At 46.6% G+C, this 20,156-nt stretch overlaps 1 protein-coding gene across 1 annotated transcript in view; it reads right to left on the reverse strand.

The window, feature by feature from the left end:
* Window positions 1–20,156, reverse strand: part of SHISAL2A (shisa like 2A) — a 142,818-nt gene that overhangs the window by 89,984 nt on the left and 32,678 nt on the right. The window contains exon 2 of the mRNA XM_073642632.1: window positions 14,921–15,060. Within this exon, the coding sequence (XP_073498733.1) occupies window positions 14,921–15,060 (140 nt within the window). The remainder of the gene's footprint in view (window positions 1–14,920; window positions 15,061–20,156) is intronic.

A 20,156-nucleotide genomic window follows, 5' to 3' on the forward strand; every position in this document is an offset into this window, starting at 1 on the left:
CTACCGCACCTGCGGTTTCGCTTTACTCTGTTTGATTACCGCATCTGCGGCTCTGAACTCGTCTCCCAGTCTGTACTGGACCCTACCCAGCCTGCGCTCTAGCCTGCCTGTTCCTGTATTCCCCGGTGTGGGTCAACAGCCGTGTCCGGAGTCTGACCTGGAGTAGACCCTGGTCCCTCTGCTCGGTTCCTCCCTGGTGCACTGGCGTCGTATGCTGTCGTGCGACCTTGGTTGGATCGAGCAGATACTTAGTTACGCCCCTCCAGGCACTCTCCGGTTCATGGCACAGTGGAACCACTAAACACGCACACGCCAGTCAGTCCGGGCGTGTGCATTACAGCATGCTCAGGCCATGGTTCCCGTTGAGCCCCACGGCCATCGCCCTCTGAGACCTTTTTCAGCGAATACTTGCATCTGGAAGAAATTTTTTTTTATTTTTTTTTTTTGCTACAAGCTGAGTTCCAGGCGAATTACGCACCCGTCCAGATGGAGCTTTCTTCACTCGTTCCTACGGATCCGCCACGGTACTATGGGGATCCAAGACTAAGTCGTGCATTTGTGGAGCAATGCATGCTACACTTCAAGTTCTACCCTCTTTGTTTTCCCACCAATCGGGTTAAGGTGGGATTCATGATGTCTTACCTAGCGGGTGATGCCTTGAAGTGGATCACCCCCCTATGGGATGCACAGGATCCTATCGTCCTGGACATAATGGCCTTCCTGGTGGCCTTTCTAATGGTCTTCGATGACCCTAACCCGGAGGCTCCTGTTGAAGCTTCACTTCCCAATATCCCGGAGCAGCCCCGATGGGTAATGAGTGTGGGTAGCGCACTAGTCCTCCAGCCCGATGAGACTACTGCCCACCCAGAATCCACACAGGATGACTACGCTCTCTGGAATACTTCTCCCAACCTCAAGAGGCAGTCCAGACGTGCTAGGCGTAGAGGCAAGCCGTCACGCCAGGGTCTGTCCTCCCAAAGACCTCCTGACCCCAACCTTGAAGTCCCTTCTGAAGCTTCACTTCCCAGTATCACGGATCAGCCCCGACGGGTAATGTGCATGGGTAGCGCACCAGTTGTTCTGCCCGAAGAGACTGCTGCCCACCCAGAATCCACACAGGAGGACTTCCTGCACCCGGTATCTAATACCTCGCCCGTTTCGTCCAGTGAGTCCGACCTAGTGTACTCCGAAGCAGAGGTTACCCCCGAGTCTCTACACCCCTCCGAGCAGGCGGAGGACCTCCAGTTGTCTCCTGAACCCTTCGGGGCGCTACCTGGTAGCGAATGGACAGAGACTTTCCTATACTCTGCACCTGATACCTCGCTCGCTTCGTCCAGTGAGTCCGATCTAGTGTACTCCGAAGCAGAGGTTACCCCTGAGTCTCTACACCCCTCCGACCAGGCGGAGGACCTCCAGTTGTCTCCTGAACTCTTCGGGGTGCTACCTGGTAGCGAATGGACAGAGACTTTCCTATACTCTGTACCTGATGCCTCGCCCGCTTCGTCCAGTGAGTCCGACCTTGTGTACTCCGAAGCAGAGGTTATCCCTGAGTCTCTGCATTCCTCCGACCTGGCGGAGGACCTCCAGTTGTTTCCTGAATCCTCCGGGGTACCACCAGATAACAAAGGGACAGTGACTTTTCTACACCTTGTACCTGATACCTCGCCCATTTCATCCTGTGAGCTTGACAAGATGTACCCCGAAGCAGAGGTTACCTCCGAGTCTCTGCACCCCTCCAACCCGGCGGAGGACTTCCAGTTGTCTCCTGAACCCTCTGGGGTGCTACCTGATAATAGGTGGAGAGAGACTTCCTTGTGTGCTGTTCCTGGTACTCCATCCGTTTCGTCTGGTGCTGAGGATGGCTGGATAGGAGTCAGCATCCTAGCTACCCAGATGAGACCAGTTTTGTTTCTTCCTGTGGACAGAAGAAGTAATCTCCTTGAGGAGAAGGATTGGTCCTCAAATTCCCTGCGGAAGATTCTGGCAGGCCTGCAGAAGAGGGGGCGTAAGGGGGGGGATACTGTAACATACATGGCGGCGTCCTTGCATAGTGGTCCATCTCCCACTGTGCAAGAGCGCGCACTTGATCTCCAGTCCAGACTGCCACTCTGGCTTCTTTCCATGTTGTCTGCTTTGCTTTGCTCTTGCTGTTTAGGGTGACGCCCACTGAACTTCCAGCTTCTTATAGCTGCTGCTGACACTCCCCTGATGCGTCCTCAGCCTATTGCTGTCTGTCACCTGGTATTTAACCCAGCTCCTCCTTGGAATCCATGCCTGAGCATCTTGTTCTGTCAGTTGGCTTCTTGTCACTGATGTGCCAGGTCCTGTCTATGTTTCCTGCCTTGCGGTATCAGTTCCCGTGTCTGAACTGTGTCCTGTCTGTGTACTCTAGCCAGCTGTCTGTCTGCCTTCCTGGAGGCTGTATTTCCAGGCCTGTCTGAACATGCTCCTAGCCTGTTCGTCTCGCCCTCTGGGGGCCGCATACCCAGACTCGCTCCTGTATTTGTTGCAGTACAGTTCCTGTCTGAACTGTCTCCTAGCTTCCTACCTGTTTTGTCTTTATGTCCGTTTGTTCCTTTTTCTGCAGTGTCTGAACCAGCACTTGGCTTTACCTAGGCTCGTTCCTGCATTTTGTTGCAGTAACTATTCTTGTCTGAACTGTCTCCTAGCTTCTTACCTGTTTTGTCTTTATGTCCATTTGTTCCCTTTTTCTGCAGTGTCTGAACCAGCACTTGGCTTTACCTAGGCTCGTTCTTACATTTTGTTGCAGTAACTGTTCTTGTCTGAACTGTCTCCTAGCTTCTTACCTGTTTTGTCTTTATGTCCGTTTGCTCCCTTTTTCTGTAGAGTCTGAACCTGCACCTAACTTCTACTTGTTGTCATTGTACTTCCCTTTGTGAGTTGGAGTCCTTTCGCTACTTCTTTGCAAGTACCTTGTGTGTATCTGGTTCTGCCTTTCTTTTCCAGTCTGTTCCGTGTGAACAGAGCTCTGTCCCCTTTGCTTTGTCTTTGTTTACCTCTTCGGCGATTTTGCTCAGCCCTGTCCAGCGCGTCTGCGGTTTCGCTCTGCTCAGCCTTGTCCACCGCATCTGCGGTTTCGCTCTGCTCTGCCCTGTCCACCGCGTCTGCAGTTTCGCTTTGCTCAGCCCTGTCCACCGCGTCTGCGGTTTTGCTCTGCTCAGCCTTGTCTACCGTGTCTGTGGTTTTGCTCTGCTCAGCCTTGTCCACCGCGTCTGCGGTTTTGCTTTGCTCAGCCTTGTCCACCGCGTCTGCGGTTTCGCTCTGCTCAGCCTTGTCCACCGCGTCTGCGGTTTTGCTCTGCTCAGCCTTGTCCACCGCATCTGCGGTTTTGCTCTGCTCAGCCTTGTCCACCGCGTCTGCGGTTTTGCTTTGCTCAGCCTTGTCTACCGCGTCTGCGGTTCTGCTCTGCTCAGCCTTGTCTACCTCGTCTGCGGTTTTGCTCTGCTCAGCTTTGTCCACCGCGTCTGCGGTTTCGCTCTGCTCAGCCCTGTCTACCGCGTCTGCGGTTTCGCTCTGCTCAGCCTTGTCTACCGCACCTGCGGTTTCGCTTTACTCTGTTTGATTACCACATCTGCGGCTCTGAACTCATCTCCCAGTCTGTACTGGACCCTACCCAGCCTGCGCTCTAGCCTGCCTGTTCCTGTATTCCCCGGTGTGGGTCAACAGCCGTGTCCGGAGTCTGACCTGGAGTAGACCCTGGTCCCTCTGCTCGGTTCCTCCCTGGTGCACTGGCGTCGTATGCCGTCGTGCGACCTTGGTCGGATCGAGCAGATACTTAGTTACGCCCCTCCAGGCACTCTCCGGTTCATGGCACAGTGGAAACACTAAACACGCACACGCCAGTCAGTCCGGGCGTGTGCATTAGAAGGAGGAGGAGTTGTATGCGGAAGGGCTAACATCTGCAAGGTCCAGATGGTCGGCAGCACCAAGGCGGCAGGCATGTGAGGGTGGGGGAGATGGTTTTACCAGGGCGCATGGTAGCAGCCAAGCTAGTGAGGAAGGTGCAGGAGCCCAGGAAGAAGTGGAGGACGAACTGATGGAAGACTCATCAGATGAGGGAGACCTTGATCACATTTCTGTTGTGCGAGGTTGGGGGGAGAGGGCAGAGGAAGGAAGCATGATTGTTACCTCGCCACCAACACAACAGGGACTTGGTGCTCCTGGATGCGCAAGACACATGAGTGCCTTCTTGCTGCACTACCTGCAACATGACCCACGAATTGTGAGAATTAGAAATAATCCTGACTACTGGGTTGCCACACTGTTAGATCCCCGGTACAAAAGTAAATTTGCAGAAATTATTCCTGCCATAGAAAGAGATGCACGCATGCAGGAGTATCAGCAGAGACTGTTGCAGAATCTTACATGTGCTTTTCCACAAAACACTAGTGGTGCACGTAGTGAATCAAACAGTTCCAACTTGCCAACCGTGGGACCGTCAAGTGTTCAGCACTCAAAATGTAACAAAAACAAAGTATCTGCTGGTAACATCAATTTTGCGGAATCATTTCATCACTTTTTTAGCCCATCCTTTGCAATGCCACAGGAGACAAGAAGTCTGACACATAGTCAACGCCTAGAGACGATGGTACAGGAGTATCTCCAAGTAAACATTGAAGCCATGACTGTGTCACTGGACCCTTGCTCTTTTTGGGCTTCCAATCTGGATAAATGGCCAGAGCTCGCCACTTACGCCTTGGAGATCTTGTCATGCCCCGCAGCCAGCATTCTGTCTGAACGTGTGTTCAGCGCTGCTGGTGGTGTGCTAACAGATAAGCGCACGCGGCTCTCCACTGATAATATAGACAGACTCACGTTCATAAAGATGAACAAATCATGGATCCGAAATGACTTTTCTACCCCTGTGTCATCCTGGGGAGAGTAAAAGCTTGATGATTTGTTAAAATCACCTCACCAACCGTTTTAAGCTTTCAAATTACTAATCATGTTTATCTGTATCTTGGCTGGAAAATAATTTGGGCCTTGTAGCAATGTGCAGTACTGATTCTATTAAGCCATCTATACTAAACTCCACCAGCCCCAGATTTAAAATGACTAATCATGTTTATCTGTATCTTGGCTGGAAAATAATTTGGGCCTTGTAGCAGTTTGCAGTACTGATTCTATTAGGCCATCTATACTAAGCTCCACCAGCTTTCAAATTAAGAATAATTTTTAGCTGCATCTAGCCCAGAAAATAATTTTGGGGCTCCTAGATGCGCAAGACACATGAGTGCCTTCTTGCTGCACTACCTGCAACATGACCCTCAGATTGCCAGAATTCGAAATAATCCTGACTACTGGGTTGCCACACTCTTAGATCCCCACACTCTTCGATCAACCTTTTCATTTTAATAAAGAACAAAAAAATGGTCATTTTTGAAATTATAAGCATTAGCAGGTTATTAGAAACTGAAATCAAACAGTTTTCAACTCAAAACTTTATTCTAGGTGATGTTACATTTGCACATAGGACCCCTTGTTCGAAAGGAGCTTCTGAACTCTCTCGTCTATTGAATTTGTCAGGTTTTGGATGGTCAATTGTTTTGCATGAGGACAGAATACCTTCCCAGAGCTGTTGCTTAGGTGTGAACTGCCTCCTGCCATCATAGACACTCCTTTTGATGATACTCCAGAGGTTCTCAATGGGGTTGAGGTCAGGGGAGCATGGGGGTCACACCATAAGTTTGTCCCCTTTTATGCCCATATCAGCCAGAGATGCAGATGTGTTATGTGCAGCATGAGACGGTGCATTATCATGCATGAAAATGATCTTGCTGCGGAATACACGGTTCTTCTTCTTGAACCATGGCAGGAAGTGCTGTTTGAGAAACTCCACATACATTATGGAGTTCATCTTTACCCCATCAGGGATCCTAAAGGGGCCGACAATCTCTCTCCCCATGATTCCAGCCCAAAACATTACTCCACCTCCTCATTGTTGGCACCGTAGCCGTGTTTGCATGGGGTGTCCATCAACCAGCCATCCTCCACTCCATCCATCTGGACCATTGAGCGTTGCACGGCACTCATCGGTGAACAAAACAGTTTTGAAGTCAGTCTTCATGTATTGTTTGGCCCACTGCTTGTGTACAGTGGATAGAGGAGGTCGACAGGATGGCTTACGCACAGCTGCAAACCTCTGAAGGACCCTGCATCTTGTTGTTCGGGGGACGTTGGAGGCACCAGAAGCTTCAAAAACTTGTCTGCTGCTATGACAAGGCTTTTTTGCCGCTGCTCTTTTAACCTGACGTAATTGCCTGTAGGAAAGAGTCCTCAATTTGCCCTTATCAGCACTCACACGTGTGTACTGTGAATCAGCTACATACTTCTTGATTGTGCGATGATCAGGATGAAGTGTCTTGGCAATGTTGATTGTAGTCATGCCTTGACCTAAACACTCCACAATTTGTTGCTTCTCAGCAGCCGACACATCCTTTTTCTTTCCCATTTTGGCAGAAAATGTAGGCTGCTTAATAATGTGGGACAGCCTTCTTAAGTAGTCTTGCCTTTCATTGGACACACCTGCCAAACTAATTAGCACAGGTGTCTGCAATTGCTTACAGTGATATAAAGAGCCCTGACACACATCACCATCAATGAGTTTAACTGACAAACAAAAAAATTCTTACCTTATCACTCCTAAACACTTTTTGCATAATAATTTGGAACACAGTGTACATGTGCTTTTCCACAAAACACCAGTGGTTCACGTAGTGAATCTTACAGTTCTAGCTTGCCAACCGTGGTCTGTATGGAGTTGTTCAATAAAGGGCCCAAAATTAAGATAACATAGATGGGAGAGGTCTCTATGAATAAGAATTCCTAAGTATTTGATACCCTGTGAGGGCCAGGCAAAGGGAAAGTTGGACTGGATGGAATCCTGTATGGATTTGGGGAGGGAGACATTGAGGGCCTCAGACTTCGCTGCATTGATTTTAAAATTTGACCATGTAACAAAGTGATCTATTTCAGCCATAACAGCAGGGATGGATATATGTGATTGAGTGATATATACTAGGACATCATCAGCAAATGCAGAGCACTTGTACTCGGTGCCTCCCACCTCAATCCACCTAATATTGGGGTTATGGCGAATTGAAGAGAGCAGGTGCTCCGTCACTAGGATGTATAAGAGAGGGGACAGAGGACATCCCTGCCTTGTCCCATTGGTGATTATAAAAGGTGATGAAAATGTTCCATTATTCTTCAGCCTAGGTGACGTATTGCGATACAGGGCCGTGATTTTGGCTATAAAAGGGTCCCCTAGACCCCTACCCCAAGCTTTTTAAGAGAATAATATATGGCGTGCCAGGAGACTCTATGGAATGCTTTCTCAGCATCCAATGAGAGTATCTAATTACAAATTTTTAACTGCATCTAGCCCAGGAAATACTTTGTGCCTAGTAGCAGTGTCTGCTAGTCAGCGGATTATCCCAGCTGTTAAGCAAGCTACACCACCTGTAGTTTGGACACTTAATTTTTTCAAAGGAAATGGTTCGGGCCCCCGGGACACTCAGTGAAGAGCATCGGGGAGGCACCCCAAGGCACAGGGGCTGGGACTGGTGGTAGGACGCCTTGCGGTGGACCGCCAAGCTCGATCCTTATAAAAGCTTTTTAACTGCAGCAGCTTTACTGGACGCTACTGGAGCTGGAATTACCGCGGCTGCTGGCATGAGACTTGACCTTAAGTAGATCATTGTAAAAGGATTTAAAGTGTATTCATTCAAATTAGAGATACAATTTAAATTAAAAAGATTAGAGCTGCCTCCACCGCAGGGGGGCTTGCTCGACCCACCAGCGGACAGGCACCAGTATTGGGAGAGGGGGGCTGGCCGTCAGGGTCCACCGCGGCTCTGGCACCAACCCGGCGACACGGAGGTCGCACGGGCAGGAACGGACTGGCCGTGTCGGCTTCGCACTTTTTTGGTTTTAGAAGGGCGTGACATGCCTATATCTGTGTCTCCCCCTCCTTTTACTCCTCCACCTCTTTTCTTTTTGCATGACTATATGTACTTGTCACTTTTCCATGTGTTAGTTGTGTCTTCTGAGCAGTTTGTCAGCTTTTGGACACCTTTGAAGGTGTTTTCTATGTGTTTCTATGTGTTTTTGTTTGCCTGCCATTGGTTTTAACGGTGTTCGACGAACAGTTCGACGAACAGTTCGGCAAACATACGGGTGTTCGACGAACCAAACTGAACTCGAACACTACGGGGGTGGCTCAACCCTAGTAGCAAGCAGTTGTTCTCAAGACTAATGACAACTTATTCAATATGATGATCTAATGTTATCAAATTCTGTGTCGTACCTCTGGGTTCAAAATGTTACCCCTTGATAAAATCCTTGAGGGGTGTAGTTTCCAAAATGGGTTCACTTGTGGGAGGCTTCCACTATTTTGGCACATCAGGTGCTCTCCAAACGCGACATGGCATCTGCTCTCAATTCCAGACAATTTTGAGTTCAAAAAGTCACACAGTGCTCCTTCCCTTCTGAACTCTGCCGTGCGCCCAAACACTGTATCACATATGGGGTATTGGCGTACTCAGGAGAAATTGCACAACAGTTTTTGGGGTCCATTTCCTCCTCTTACCCTTGTGAAAATAAAAAAATTGGGGCTAAAACATCATTGTTGTGGAAAAAGTTAGATTTTTTTATTTTCACGGCTCCATGTTATAAACTTCTGTAAAGCACTTGGGGGTTCAGGGTGCTCACCACACATATAGATAAATTCCCTGAGGGGTCTAGTTTCCAAAATGGTGTCACTTGGGGGGGTTCCACTGTTTAGGCACATCAGGGGCTCTCCAAACGCAACAGGGCGTCCTCTAATTATTCAAGCAAATTTTACATTCAAAAAGTCAAATGGTGCTCCTTCCCTTCTGAGCCCTGCCGTGCGCCCAAACAGTGGTTTTCCCCCACATATGGGGTATCGGCGTGCTCAGGGGGAATTGCACAACAAATTGCATGGTGCAATTTCTCCTGTTACCCTCATGAAAATACAAAATTGGAGGCTAAAAAACATTTTTGTTGCAAAAATGTGAAAATTGTATTTTTACGGCTCAATGTTCTAAACTTCTGTGAAGCACCTGGGGGTTCAAGGTGCTTACCACACATCTAGATAAGTTCCCTGAAGGATCTAGTCTCCAAAATGGTGTCACTTGGGGGGGTTTCCACTGGTTAGGCACATCATGGGTTCTCCAAACACAACATGGCGTCTGCTAATTATTCAAGCAAATTTTTACATTCAAATAGTCAAATGGCGATCCTTCCCTTCCGAGCCCTGCCGTGTGCCCAAACAGTGGTTTTCCCCCACTTATGGGGTATCTGCTTACTCAGGAGAAATTGCACAACAAACTGTATGGTAAAATTTCTCCTGTTACCCTTATGAAAATGCAAAATTGGGGGCTGAAAAACATTTTTGTGGGAAAAATGTGAAAATTTTATTTTTTCGGCAAAATTTTCTAAACTTCTGTGAAGCACCTGGGGGTTCAAGGTGTTCACCACACATCTAGATAAGTTCCCTGAGGGGTCTAGTTTCCAAAATGGTGTCACTTGTGGGGGGTTTCCACAACTTAGGCACACCAGGGGCTCTCCAAATGCAACATGGTGTCCGCTAATTATTCAAGCAAATTTTACGATCAAAAAATCAAATGGCGCTCCTTCCCTTCCGAACCCTACCCCAAACAGTGTTTTTTCCCCACGTATGGGGTACCTGAGTGCTCAGGGGAAATTGCACAACAAATTTTGGGGTCCATTTTTTCCTGTTACCCCTGCGAAAATGAAAAAAATTGGGTCTAAAGTAACCATCTTGTGAAAAAAGTTAAATCTTAATTTTTTTCTTCCACATTCCAAAAATTCCTTTGAAGCACCTGAAGGGTTAATAAACTTCTGGAATGTGGTTTTGAGCACCTTGAGGGGTGCAGTTTTTAGAATGGTGTCACTTTTGGGTATTTTCTGTCATAAAAACCCCTCAAAGTGACTTCAAATGTGATGTGGTCCCTAAAAAAATGGTTTTGTAAATTTAGTTGGAAAAATGAGAAATCGCTGGTCAGCTTTTAACCCTTATAGCTCCCTAATAAAAAAAAATGTTGGTTCGAAAATTGTATTGATGTAAAATAGACATGTGGGAAATCTTATTTATTAACTATTTTGTGTGACATATCTCTCTGATTTAAGGGCATAAAAATTCAAAATTTGAAAATTGCTAAATTTTCAAAATTTTTGCTAAATTTCCGTTTTTTCACAAATAAACGCAAGTGATATCGAAAAAATTTTACCATAATCATGAAGTACAATATGTCACGAAAAAACAGTTTCAGAATCAGGGGGATCCGTTGAAGCGTTCCTGAGTAATTACCTCATAAAGTGACAGTGGTCAGAATTGTAAAAATTGGCCTGGTCATTAATGTGCAAACCACCTTGGGTTGTAAAGGGGTTAAATACTTATGGAGGGCTTTGTAGGGTCAATAATAGGTGGCATTACTCTATATTATGCAAAAACTCCCATAGAGGTATATGGGGTCTTTACTGTATTTGTTTATGTCTCCAATTTCAAATTCATATTTTTCAGTTGGCTAGTGGCCCATACATATTAGACTTTTGGCCAAACCCGTCGATAATCAGTGGCTCTTCTTTTGATTAGTCGGCATGACGTAATGTCACATGTGCATCATGCTGCATCGATGATGTCATGCCTTGCCAGCTAATCAAAAGTGGGGCAGCAGATGCAGCAGGTAAGAGGCTATTCTCAAAGCTCTTGTATCACAGGGATACTGGGACAGAGAGGGGCCAGAAGATCGCAGCGTCTAGGTGGGAGAGGGAACAGATAATGGTAAGTCAGGAGCATAGCAAGGCACGTGACCCTGACGTCTCCACCTTCCGGGGTAATCCAGGGGACAGGGATAGGGCGCACCTAGCGTGAGGGATAGGGAAAGAGCTCCTTTCCCAGAGAAATCCTACAACAGTACCGTGACATCTTGTCCAGCAGCCACAGAGCACTGACATGTCTGATGGACCATGTCATACAAATTGTTTTGCACCAAGTGTAGGTACAACAAGTGCTGGCTTCTAGGAGTACAGACCTATAGTTATAATATGTTTTCCTTATATACAGCTGCATAAAGGGTTATTCCAGCATTCCATCAGGAGGTGAGCGGCTTCACATGTACAGATACCTGCTGGGTCACGTGCACATTGGTGTCAATAAAAAAATGGAGACACCTCTGACATTCGCTAGTCATGGCATGGCATGGTCATTAGGAGGTAATAGCATAAAAAGCAGAGCAGGCTAGATACAGTATCCAATTTGGATGTACAGTGTATTTGACCATGCTCATGATTTATCAGATTGCAATATTAAAACGCTGCAACTGTATTATTGACATAAAGAAGACATCCTACCATTAGGCTGCATCATCAATATCTAATCTGAGGGTGTCTGAGTGCCAGAACCCCTGACAATCAATTCAAGAGAACTGAACAGAGCTGCAGTCCTGGGAGTCAACCCCCCACAAATCAGATATCGATTGCCTATCCTAATGGAAGGCCATCAATGCATTTCAGAAACCACTTTTTAATAAGTGACAGCTAAATCAATATATAAAACATGAAGGTCAACTTAAATGATATTTGGGAATTGGGATCCATATATAGTCCAGCACTTCACGCATTATGAATGCCCATAGGCTGAATAATTTGTTGTATGTATAGCACCTGGATTTGTGGCTGACTCATTATCTGCAGAAGTAGCTTGGTATTTACTCTGTAATGGTTTACACCTGATTTAGACATTACTCATTTTATGGATTATGCAGTTCTTACACTGTAGTCGTAGTCAGACTTTCTTTTACCAGGGCAAAGATTTAGTTCACTGCCTTAACAATGTATTTAAATACCCCAATCTTGGTGTACATCGCCCAGGGGATATACTATGCTAGCTCACCCAGGTATGCCTTTGTACAGTGGTTCTGACATTAAGACTGGTACAAAGCTTGGCACATATACCATGTGCTAGTTTGAACTTCGTCAGGCCCTTTACCAACTTTCCCAATCTTACTCCTCATATCAATTCACTGTCTCGCTCATGTCATCTACACCTCAAAAACATCTTTAGAATCAGAACTTTTCTTACCTTTGACTCGGCAAAAACTCTTACCGTAGCTCTTATTCACTCTCGTCTGGACTATTGCAACTCCTTACTAATCGGTCTTCCTCTTTTAAACTTTCCCCTCTCCAATCCGTCATGAACGCAGCAGCCAGGATCATATTCCTCACCAACCGATACACCGATGCCTCTTCCCTGTGCCAGTCATTGCACTGGTTGTCCATCCAATACAGAGTTCAATATAAACTTATCACACTTACCCACAAAGCTCTCGATTCAGCACCATCATACATCTCCTCCCTCGTCTCACTCTACCACCCTACCCGTGCCCTCCATTCTGCTAATGATGACTTAAAACTAAAATCCTCCATAATCCGAATCTCCCACTCCCATCTTCAAGATTTCTCGCGTGCTGCGACAATTCTTTGGAATGCACTACCCAGGACAATTCGATTAATTCCCAAACACCCACAGTTTTAAGCATGCCCTAAAAACCCATTTCTTTAGACTGGCCTATCACCTCAACACACTTAACTAAATGTACTAGTTTGGCCCATTTTTAAATTTTCTTCAAAATCATGCTCATACCATCCATGCACTGAATAGCCTCTGTATGTACTGTACACATACTGGCTGGTGACCAGTTCATGTAGTGTTATGTACTTACCCTATTTAGCATATTATGGCTGTATTATACAATATACTGTATGTACATTTTACCTTTTGTGTCTCCCCCTATTTCCTTATAGACTGTAAGCTTGCAAGCAAGGCCCTCACTCCTTATGCTTATAAGTTATGCTTAGTCTGTAACGTCTGTATTGTCTGTATAAGTCCCCCCATAAAATTGTAAAGTGCTGCGGAATATGTTGGCGCTATAAAAATAAAAATTATTATTATTATCTTACACACACCTGCCAAACACCTGTCACTCAACTCATTTTTGCACCATATTAATATTACATGCACACAGTGCCCAAAATGATGATCTGGCACCATAATTGTGTTACACACCTCTCTTGACTCTAGTGCCTGGCTCTCCTTCCTTCCTCTAAGACTGCTGCCCTATGGTGTGGCTCCATGTCGGGTTTCATAACATTAACTGGTGACCTCATCACTCTAGGTCTTTTAAAGTTGACTTAGACACACCTGTCAAAGTCAGTGTTGTGTTCAGTTGCCATTTGTTTTAGAATTTGCAACCATCGAGTTCCTTCTGTTGCTACCATCTCTGCAAACTCCTGTAGATTCTGCAATCTGCTTCTACTGCTTGTCAGACCTGCTGTTTAACCCATCATTAGCTGAAAGCATCACAAAATATTATCTAGACGCTTATCACATTACACTGCAATTATTTGTGCAAACTCCTGTGGGTTCTACAACCTGCTTCTATTGCTTCTTGGACCTGCTGTTTAACCTATTGTCTGCTGTAAGCATTACAAACTATTATGTAGAGACTTATCACATTTTTCTGCAATTATCAGTGCAAACTCCTTTAGATTCTACAACCTGCATCTACTGCTACACAGACCAGATGATTAACCCAATATGTGCTGTAAGCATTATGAACTGCTATATAGAGACTCTTCACTTTATATTGTAGACATTTTTTATGGTTTCTACATTCTATATACTCCTGGCTCAGTAGCTTACAGTGTGTCTTGCTCTGATTGTCTGGTAGCCATCCAGAATAGTCCATTATCCAGGTCTTCTCTGTGTCATGTATCATCTGGCAAATCCAACTTGCTGTACCATCGTCCTCCATCCATGTGTTCACCCTGATCGGCATCTTCATGAATCCACCTCATCATGTGAGCTCTAACAAAATGCTTATTTAAGACATTCTTTATATAAAAAAAATCAAGTGTATCCATCAACACAGCAGAATAATGTACAGTGGGTAAGTGTCTGGCCCTACAATGTAGACAATAGGAAAAAAAAAATCATATTTTTGTGTTTTGAAATGGCCTCGACCACACAAATGTAAACCATAACATAACTGAGTAGCACGTCCTCACCCATTACACCACAGCAGAGTGCAGTATTTAATTTTTTAAAGGGAATGTACCATGAGAAAAATGATGTATTTTATCAGGTTTAAACACATTTGGTGTGCTTTTAGATGTTTTATGTGACTATTTATGTCAAACAAGTCATAAATTTTCACGCTGAAAACTGGAAAACACTCCATAGGCCTCACATTTCCTGTTTTATGCAGCTCACTTTTCAGCTTTGCTGTATAGACTGGGACAGGTTGACCAGAGTTTAAAGAATGGGGCATTTAGTGAGAAATAACATTGACTTGTGGTTTGGCAGCTCTTAAATATATTCTTGAAGGGGTTGTCTAGAACTGGTATATCGATGATCTATTCCCTTTGATGGGAGCTGAACTGCAGCAACCAAGAACAGCCACGGCCCAGTGTACGAAGCTGTGGTATATACTGTGAACTTTTGGCGGCCATGAAAGCATTGTTAGCTAATTGTCAGGGGTGCCGGATGTCGGACTACCACCAATCTGATATTGATGAACTATTCTATGGGTATATAATGTATTAATACAACTGCTGTCATGCAATTTCTAGCATTTTTTGTACTTCTGCACCTGCTGCAAAGCTTTTTTTTTATCATTGCCTGCTAAATATCTTTTTTTTTTCATTACTTCATTCATTTTATACATACATTGGATCCAAAGCTTGGAGAGTCATTACAGAGCTAAACACCGATCTGCAGCTCTGTATCCTCTCTGCTATGAAGGCTATACACAAGATGGCTCAAAGCCCAGAAATGCAACAACTCTCAGCTCACCTGCCGTTTGTAGGCTCAGCCCAGTATCCAGCTTGTTGTGCGGCTTGTTACTGATGAACAGATAGCAGAGAACGCAAACAGTGATGATAAATGCCAACAGGACCACCGCTGCTATGGATAAGCCCACCAGTGCCCCCACGCTGCAGAAACAAGAGCACAAGCTGAATGCCTACCAGCCTATACAAGGATGCTTAGTAACAATTATATATTCATTTGAAAGAAGTACAAATATATCTACTAAACTGAAACATTCCTCAGTCATTTATTACGTATTTAATTAAAGTGAAGCCCCACAAGATCTAATCGTTCCTATGTACTAAATTTAACATTTTTGTTCCACATTTTGAGCTAAAGTTGGAGTCTCAGTTTTATTGCTATGCAAAAAAAAAAATAGTGCAACATGATTATGTTGATCATCACTTACCTCTGTGCACTATGTGAATCAGCATACCATAGCATGCACCAGGGTCGGACTGGTCTGGCGGGGTAGCGGTGAAATCCCCGGTGGTCCCTTGCTGAGAGAGACTGAGATAGAGAGACCAAGAGAAAGAGACTGAGAGAGAGAGACCTCTACAGTCCCTGACTAACAGCTCCGCACACAGACCGGTCAGAAGCAATCAGTCAATCAAACCCATCTCTTTTAATGGTAGATCTGGTGGTAAATTTCCACAACTTAAAGAAGTTAAGCACATCCTACTTGTCAGGGGTAAATGCATTCCTGATTGATTGACAGTTCGGACCACAGTCATTGTCGCACCCCTGGCACAAACTGTGCCTTCTCTGATTCTGCAAGCAGAGGTAGCTTTGTCTCTGCCGTATCGGAGGAGCACAGCGAGACTGAAACTCCAGTACTCTGGCCAGTTTGAAAGTAGTGCTTACAAGCTCTTTAGCAAAGAGCTTGTAAGCACTCACGCTTTGCCTAGGAGATCGGCTCCCGCTTACAGACTGCAGAGGTGGCTGATAACTTAGGCAACAAGCTGAAAGATATAGAATTAAAAAACCCTACATTCTTCAGAATGGAGAGGATTTTTAATAACAAGAAAATTGCACTTTGCAATTTTACCCATTTATGCTTATGAAACAACTCTCTTAATTATCTGAATCTGCAATGTGAACATACCCCCCAATGACTTACTGAAGATAAATGACCCTGTAGCACGCTAGTTACTGACGGTTTCCACCTGAATAAATAAGCTTTTTTGCTTTAAACGATCGCTGTCATTTTAGTAAACTTTGCATAAATCAATGGTACTTGCAAATATAAAACAATTTGTAATATATTGAAAGGGTAGCGGAAAGAGAGAAATTGCCTCCGGAGCAGTGGGCGGAGGCTCTGGCACCATATTTAACAGGGAAGCCGCAGAAGGCCTATTATGACCTGGCCTTGCAGGACGCAAAGGGGTACGCCAAATTGAAAACGGAGATCTTGGCGCATTTTGGGAGTGACTTTGACTGTCAGGGCGCAACGGGTGCACCACTGGGCCTATTGCAATTACAAACCTCCCCAATCCCAACTGTTCGACCTCCTACACCTGGTCCAAAAGTGGTTGCAACCTGAATCTTCCTTCCCAGCACAGATAGTGGAGAAAGTTGTCATGGACCGGTTCATACACTCCCTTCCAAGGTCGGTACAATCCTGGCTTGCCCAGGTAGATCCCCGTAATGCTGATGGCTTGGTGGGGTTGGTGGAAAGGTACTAGGCAGTAGAGAGTTCCTTGGGGAAGCAAGGAGTCGTAGCATCTCCATACTGGGATTCCCAAAGGGGGGCGGACACCCAAAAGAGGGGCACTAGAGCCACATCTGGGGGTCATCCTAGAGCCCAGGAGGGGTCCGAGTTGCTGCCAAAGGCCCCGTCCAATGTCATAATTTCTTGGAGGTGTCACACCCCAGGTCACATAGCCGGCCATTGCCCCATGACCAACAAGCCAATGGACTGCAGCGCAGGACGACGCTGCTCGTATTTTGCATATCCTGCCTGCAGTGCTGTTTCTCAACCAGGCGAGGGACCGCAAACATGTCCCGTGTCAGTGAATGGAGTGCAAATGACTGGCCTGTTAGACTCAGGGAGTTTGGTAGCAATAATGATGGCCACAATTCCTCATCGGCTGATTCCGGGGAAAAAGTTGGTTTCCGTTGTAACCATGGGGTCGCCTGAGTGGTCAAAGACACAAACTGTGGTGCCGAGTCCCATGAGGTGGGCGTAGCCGAGGACCTGTTGCACCCTGTTGTACTTTACCTTGTTTTGGGATTTGAGGGAGAAAGGAAAGATGCCGACTTGTTCAGAGAACAACAAGGTCACTCCTAAACAAACCTCATTGCAGGCCGCAGCCGATGAGTTTCCTTTTTGTGTGTTTGTTGGGGATGAGGGTGAGGCAGCCTCCCTGGAGGCCAACATACCTGAGCTGCAGGTGTCTGGGGGAAACTTTGAAACCACCCAGCTCAGAGACTTAACTCTAAAAGGCGAGTTTGATAATGTCACTGTTCTGAATGGTGTTGCTTAAGAGCCGGCGGCTGACACCCGATATCTGTACTTTGCCGTAAATGTGGAGTTACTATATCAGGTCACCAAGCTCAGAGGAGAGGTAATAGAGCAGTTACTAGTGCCAGGGCCGTACAGATGCAGAATGTTAGACATGGCCCATGCACATGTCTTAGGTGGTCATCTGGGGGTAGAAAAAACCCAGGAAAGGATCCTCCAGAGGTTCTACTGGCCTTGGTGTCACCGAGAAATCATGAATTATTGTAGGTCCTGTCCCAGCTGACCTCCCCGGTGGCTCACTTCCATAGCCCTTTAGTGCCACTGCCTATCATTGATGTCCTGTTCGATCGCGTCACCATGGACCTAGTGGGACCCCTGGTCAAGTCCGCCAGAGGACATCAGTATATCCTGGCGGTAGTAGACTATACTGCACGGTATCTGGAGGCCGTACAACTATGAAACTCCTCGTCCAAGTGTATAGCCCGCAAGTTGGTCCATATCTTTTCCAGGACGGGGTTGCCTAAAGAGATCCTAGCAGACCAATGGACTCCATTTATGTCAAAGGTGATGAGGGAGCTGTGCAAGGCTCTGCAAATCACACCACTCAGGACCTTAGTCTACCACCCACAGACAGATGGTTTGGTAGACAGGTTTAATAAAACCTTCAAGGCCATGTTGAAGAAGGTCGTAGAGAAAGACGGCCGGGACTGGGACTGTCTACTGCCATACCTTCTATTCTCCATCAGAGAAGTCCCACAGGTCTCTACTGTCTCTACTGGATTCTCCTCTTTTGAGCTGTTTTATGGCCGACACCCCCGCAGACTCCTGGACATAGCGAAGGAGACCTGGGAGGCGGAGTCTACACCCTACAGAAGTGTAATCGAACATGTGGCTCAGATGCAAGAGAGGATTGCAGAGGTGATGCCCATTGTGAAAGAACACCTCCTCAAAGCACAAGAGGCACAGTCGAGGGTGTACAATAGGTCATCGAGGGTGAGACACTTCAAACCTGGGGATCGAGTACTGGTGCTGGTACCTACGGTGGAGAGCAAGTTCCTGGCTAAGTAGCAGGGCCCCTCTAAAGTAGTGGAAAAGGTTGGCGATGTAAACTATAAAGTCCACCAACCAGGGAGAAGGAAGCCCTACCAGGTGTACCACATCAACCTAATCAAGCCATGGCAAGATAGGGAGCCCGTGGAAGCTCCGTGTTTGGTGGCGAAGTCTGAAGCCAACATGGGAGAGGTCAAGGTGGTAGAGTCGCTGTCATGTGCCCAAAAGCAACAGTGCCAAGAGTTGCTACAGCAGAACAGGGACCTGTTCTCGGATCTACCAGGGTGTATGCTGATCATAGAGCATGAGGAGCTTACGGAGCCTCATGTCCGAGTGAACATGAAGCCATATCGGATTCCTGAAGCCTGCCGAGAGGTAATCTCTAAAGAGGTGAAGCGCATGTTGAGTCTGGGAGTCATTGAAGAGTCCAAGTGTGGCTGGTCCAGTCCCATAGTCTTAGTGCCAAAACCAGATGGAGAATGGCGGATTTGTAATAACTATAGGAAACTGAATGAGGTATTTAAGTTTGATTTGTACCCAATGCCCAGGATAGATGAACTAATCGAAAGGCTAGGGCTGGCCAGGTACATTACCACCCTTGACTTCACAAAAGGGTATTGGCAAATTCCTATGGCCCAAGATGGCCAAGGAGAAGACAGCTTTTTCAACACCAGATGGGTGTTTTCAGTACACAAAGATACAGTTTGGGTTGCAAGGGGCTCCAGCTACCTTCAAGAGAGCCATGGACTGGATCCTAGCTCCCCACAAGAAGTATGCAGCGGCCTACCTGGATGATATTGTGATCTACAGCCAGGATTGGTGAAGCCATCTGAGCAAAGTCCAGGCGATATTCGATGCGCTACAGAAGGCAGGGTCTTCCATCAACCCAAAGAAATGTGCCATGGGCATGGAGGAAGCCAAATATTTGAGCTATGTCATAGGCAGAGACAAGATAAAGTCCCAAATAAATAAAGTTGACGCAATCCAGGGTTTGCCACAAGCTCTCTCAAAAAAGCAGGTCAGAGCGTTCCTGGGCATCGTGGGCTACTATCGCCAGTTCATCCCTAACTTCGCCATAATAGCCACCCCATTGACAGACCTCCTTAAAGGGACAAAGTCGGCTATGGCTAAGTGGTCTCCAGAGGCTGAGACGGCTTTCCAAGAACTGAAGCTAGCTCTGTGTAAACAGCCAGTGCTGGTGGCACCTGATTTCTTGAATGAGTTTGTGGTCCAGATGTATGCGTCAGATACAGGGTTGGGTGCTGTCCTGTCACAAGAGGTAAGCGGGGAAGAGCACCCCATAATGTATTTAAGCCAGAAGCTGACATCTTGTGAGAAAAATTACTCCATAGTGGAGAAGGAATGTTTGGTCATCAAGTGGGACACTCTAAGATACTACCTCTTAGGCAGGAAGTTCAATGCCCCACTAAGGTGGATGAGGAAAAAGAAAGGGAACACTGCCCAATGTAGCGTCGGCGTCCCTGCCTCCTGCTAGGCAGGGACGCTGTTCCCCTCACCTCTCTGCTCCGTGCCCGGCGGCTTCCTCCCGCTCTGCTTGCAGCGCCCGCTCTCCCCCGGTCACTGTGCTTAGGGCGCGCGCGCTCCCCCTCTCTTAAAGGGGCCGCGCGCGTCGCCCTAAGGAGTCCCCGGCCAATGGCCGGAGGATCCCTCCATATATAAGGCACCTCCTCCAAAATGGAGGTGCCC

The sequence above is a fragment of the Phyllobates terribilis genome, unplaced genomic scaffold (genome assembly GCF_046119375.1).
Source record: "Phyllobates terribilis strain yellow unplaced genomic scaffold, ASM4611937v1 Scaffold_8__6_contigs__length_399053987, whole genome shotgun sequence".
Taxonomy (NCBI): Eukaryota; Metazoa; Chordata; class Amphibia; order Anura; family Dendrobatidae; genus Phyllobates; species Phyllobates terribilis.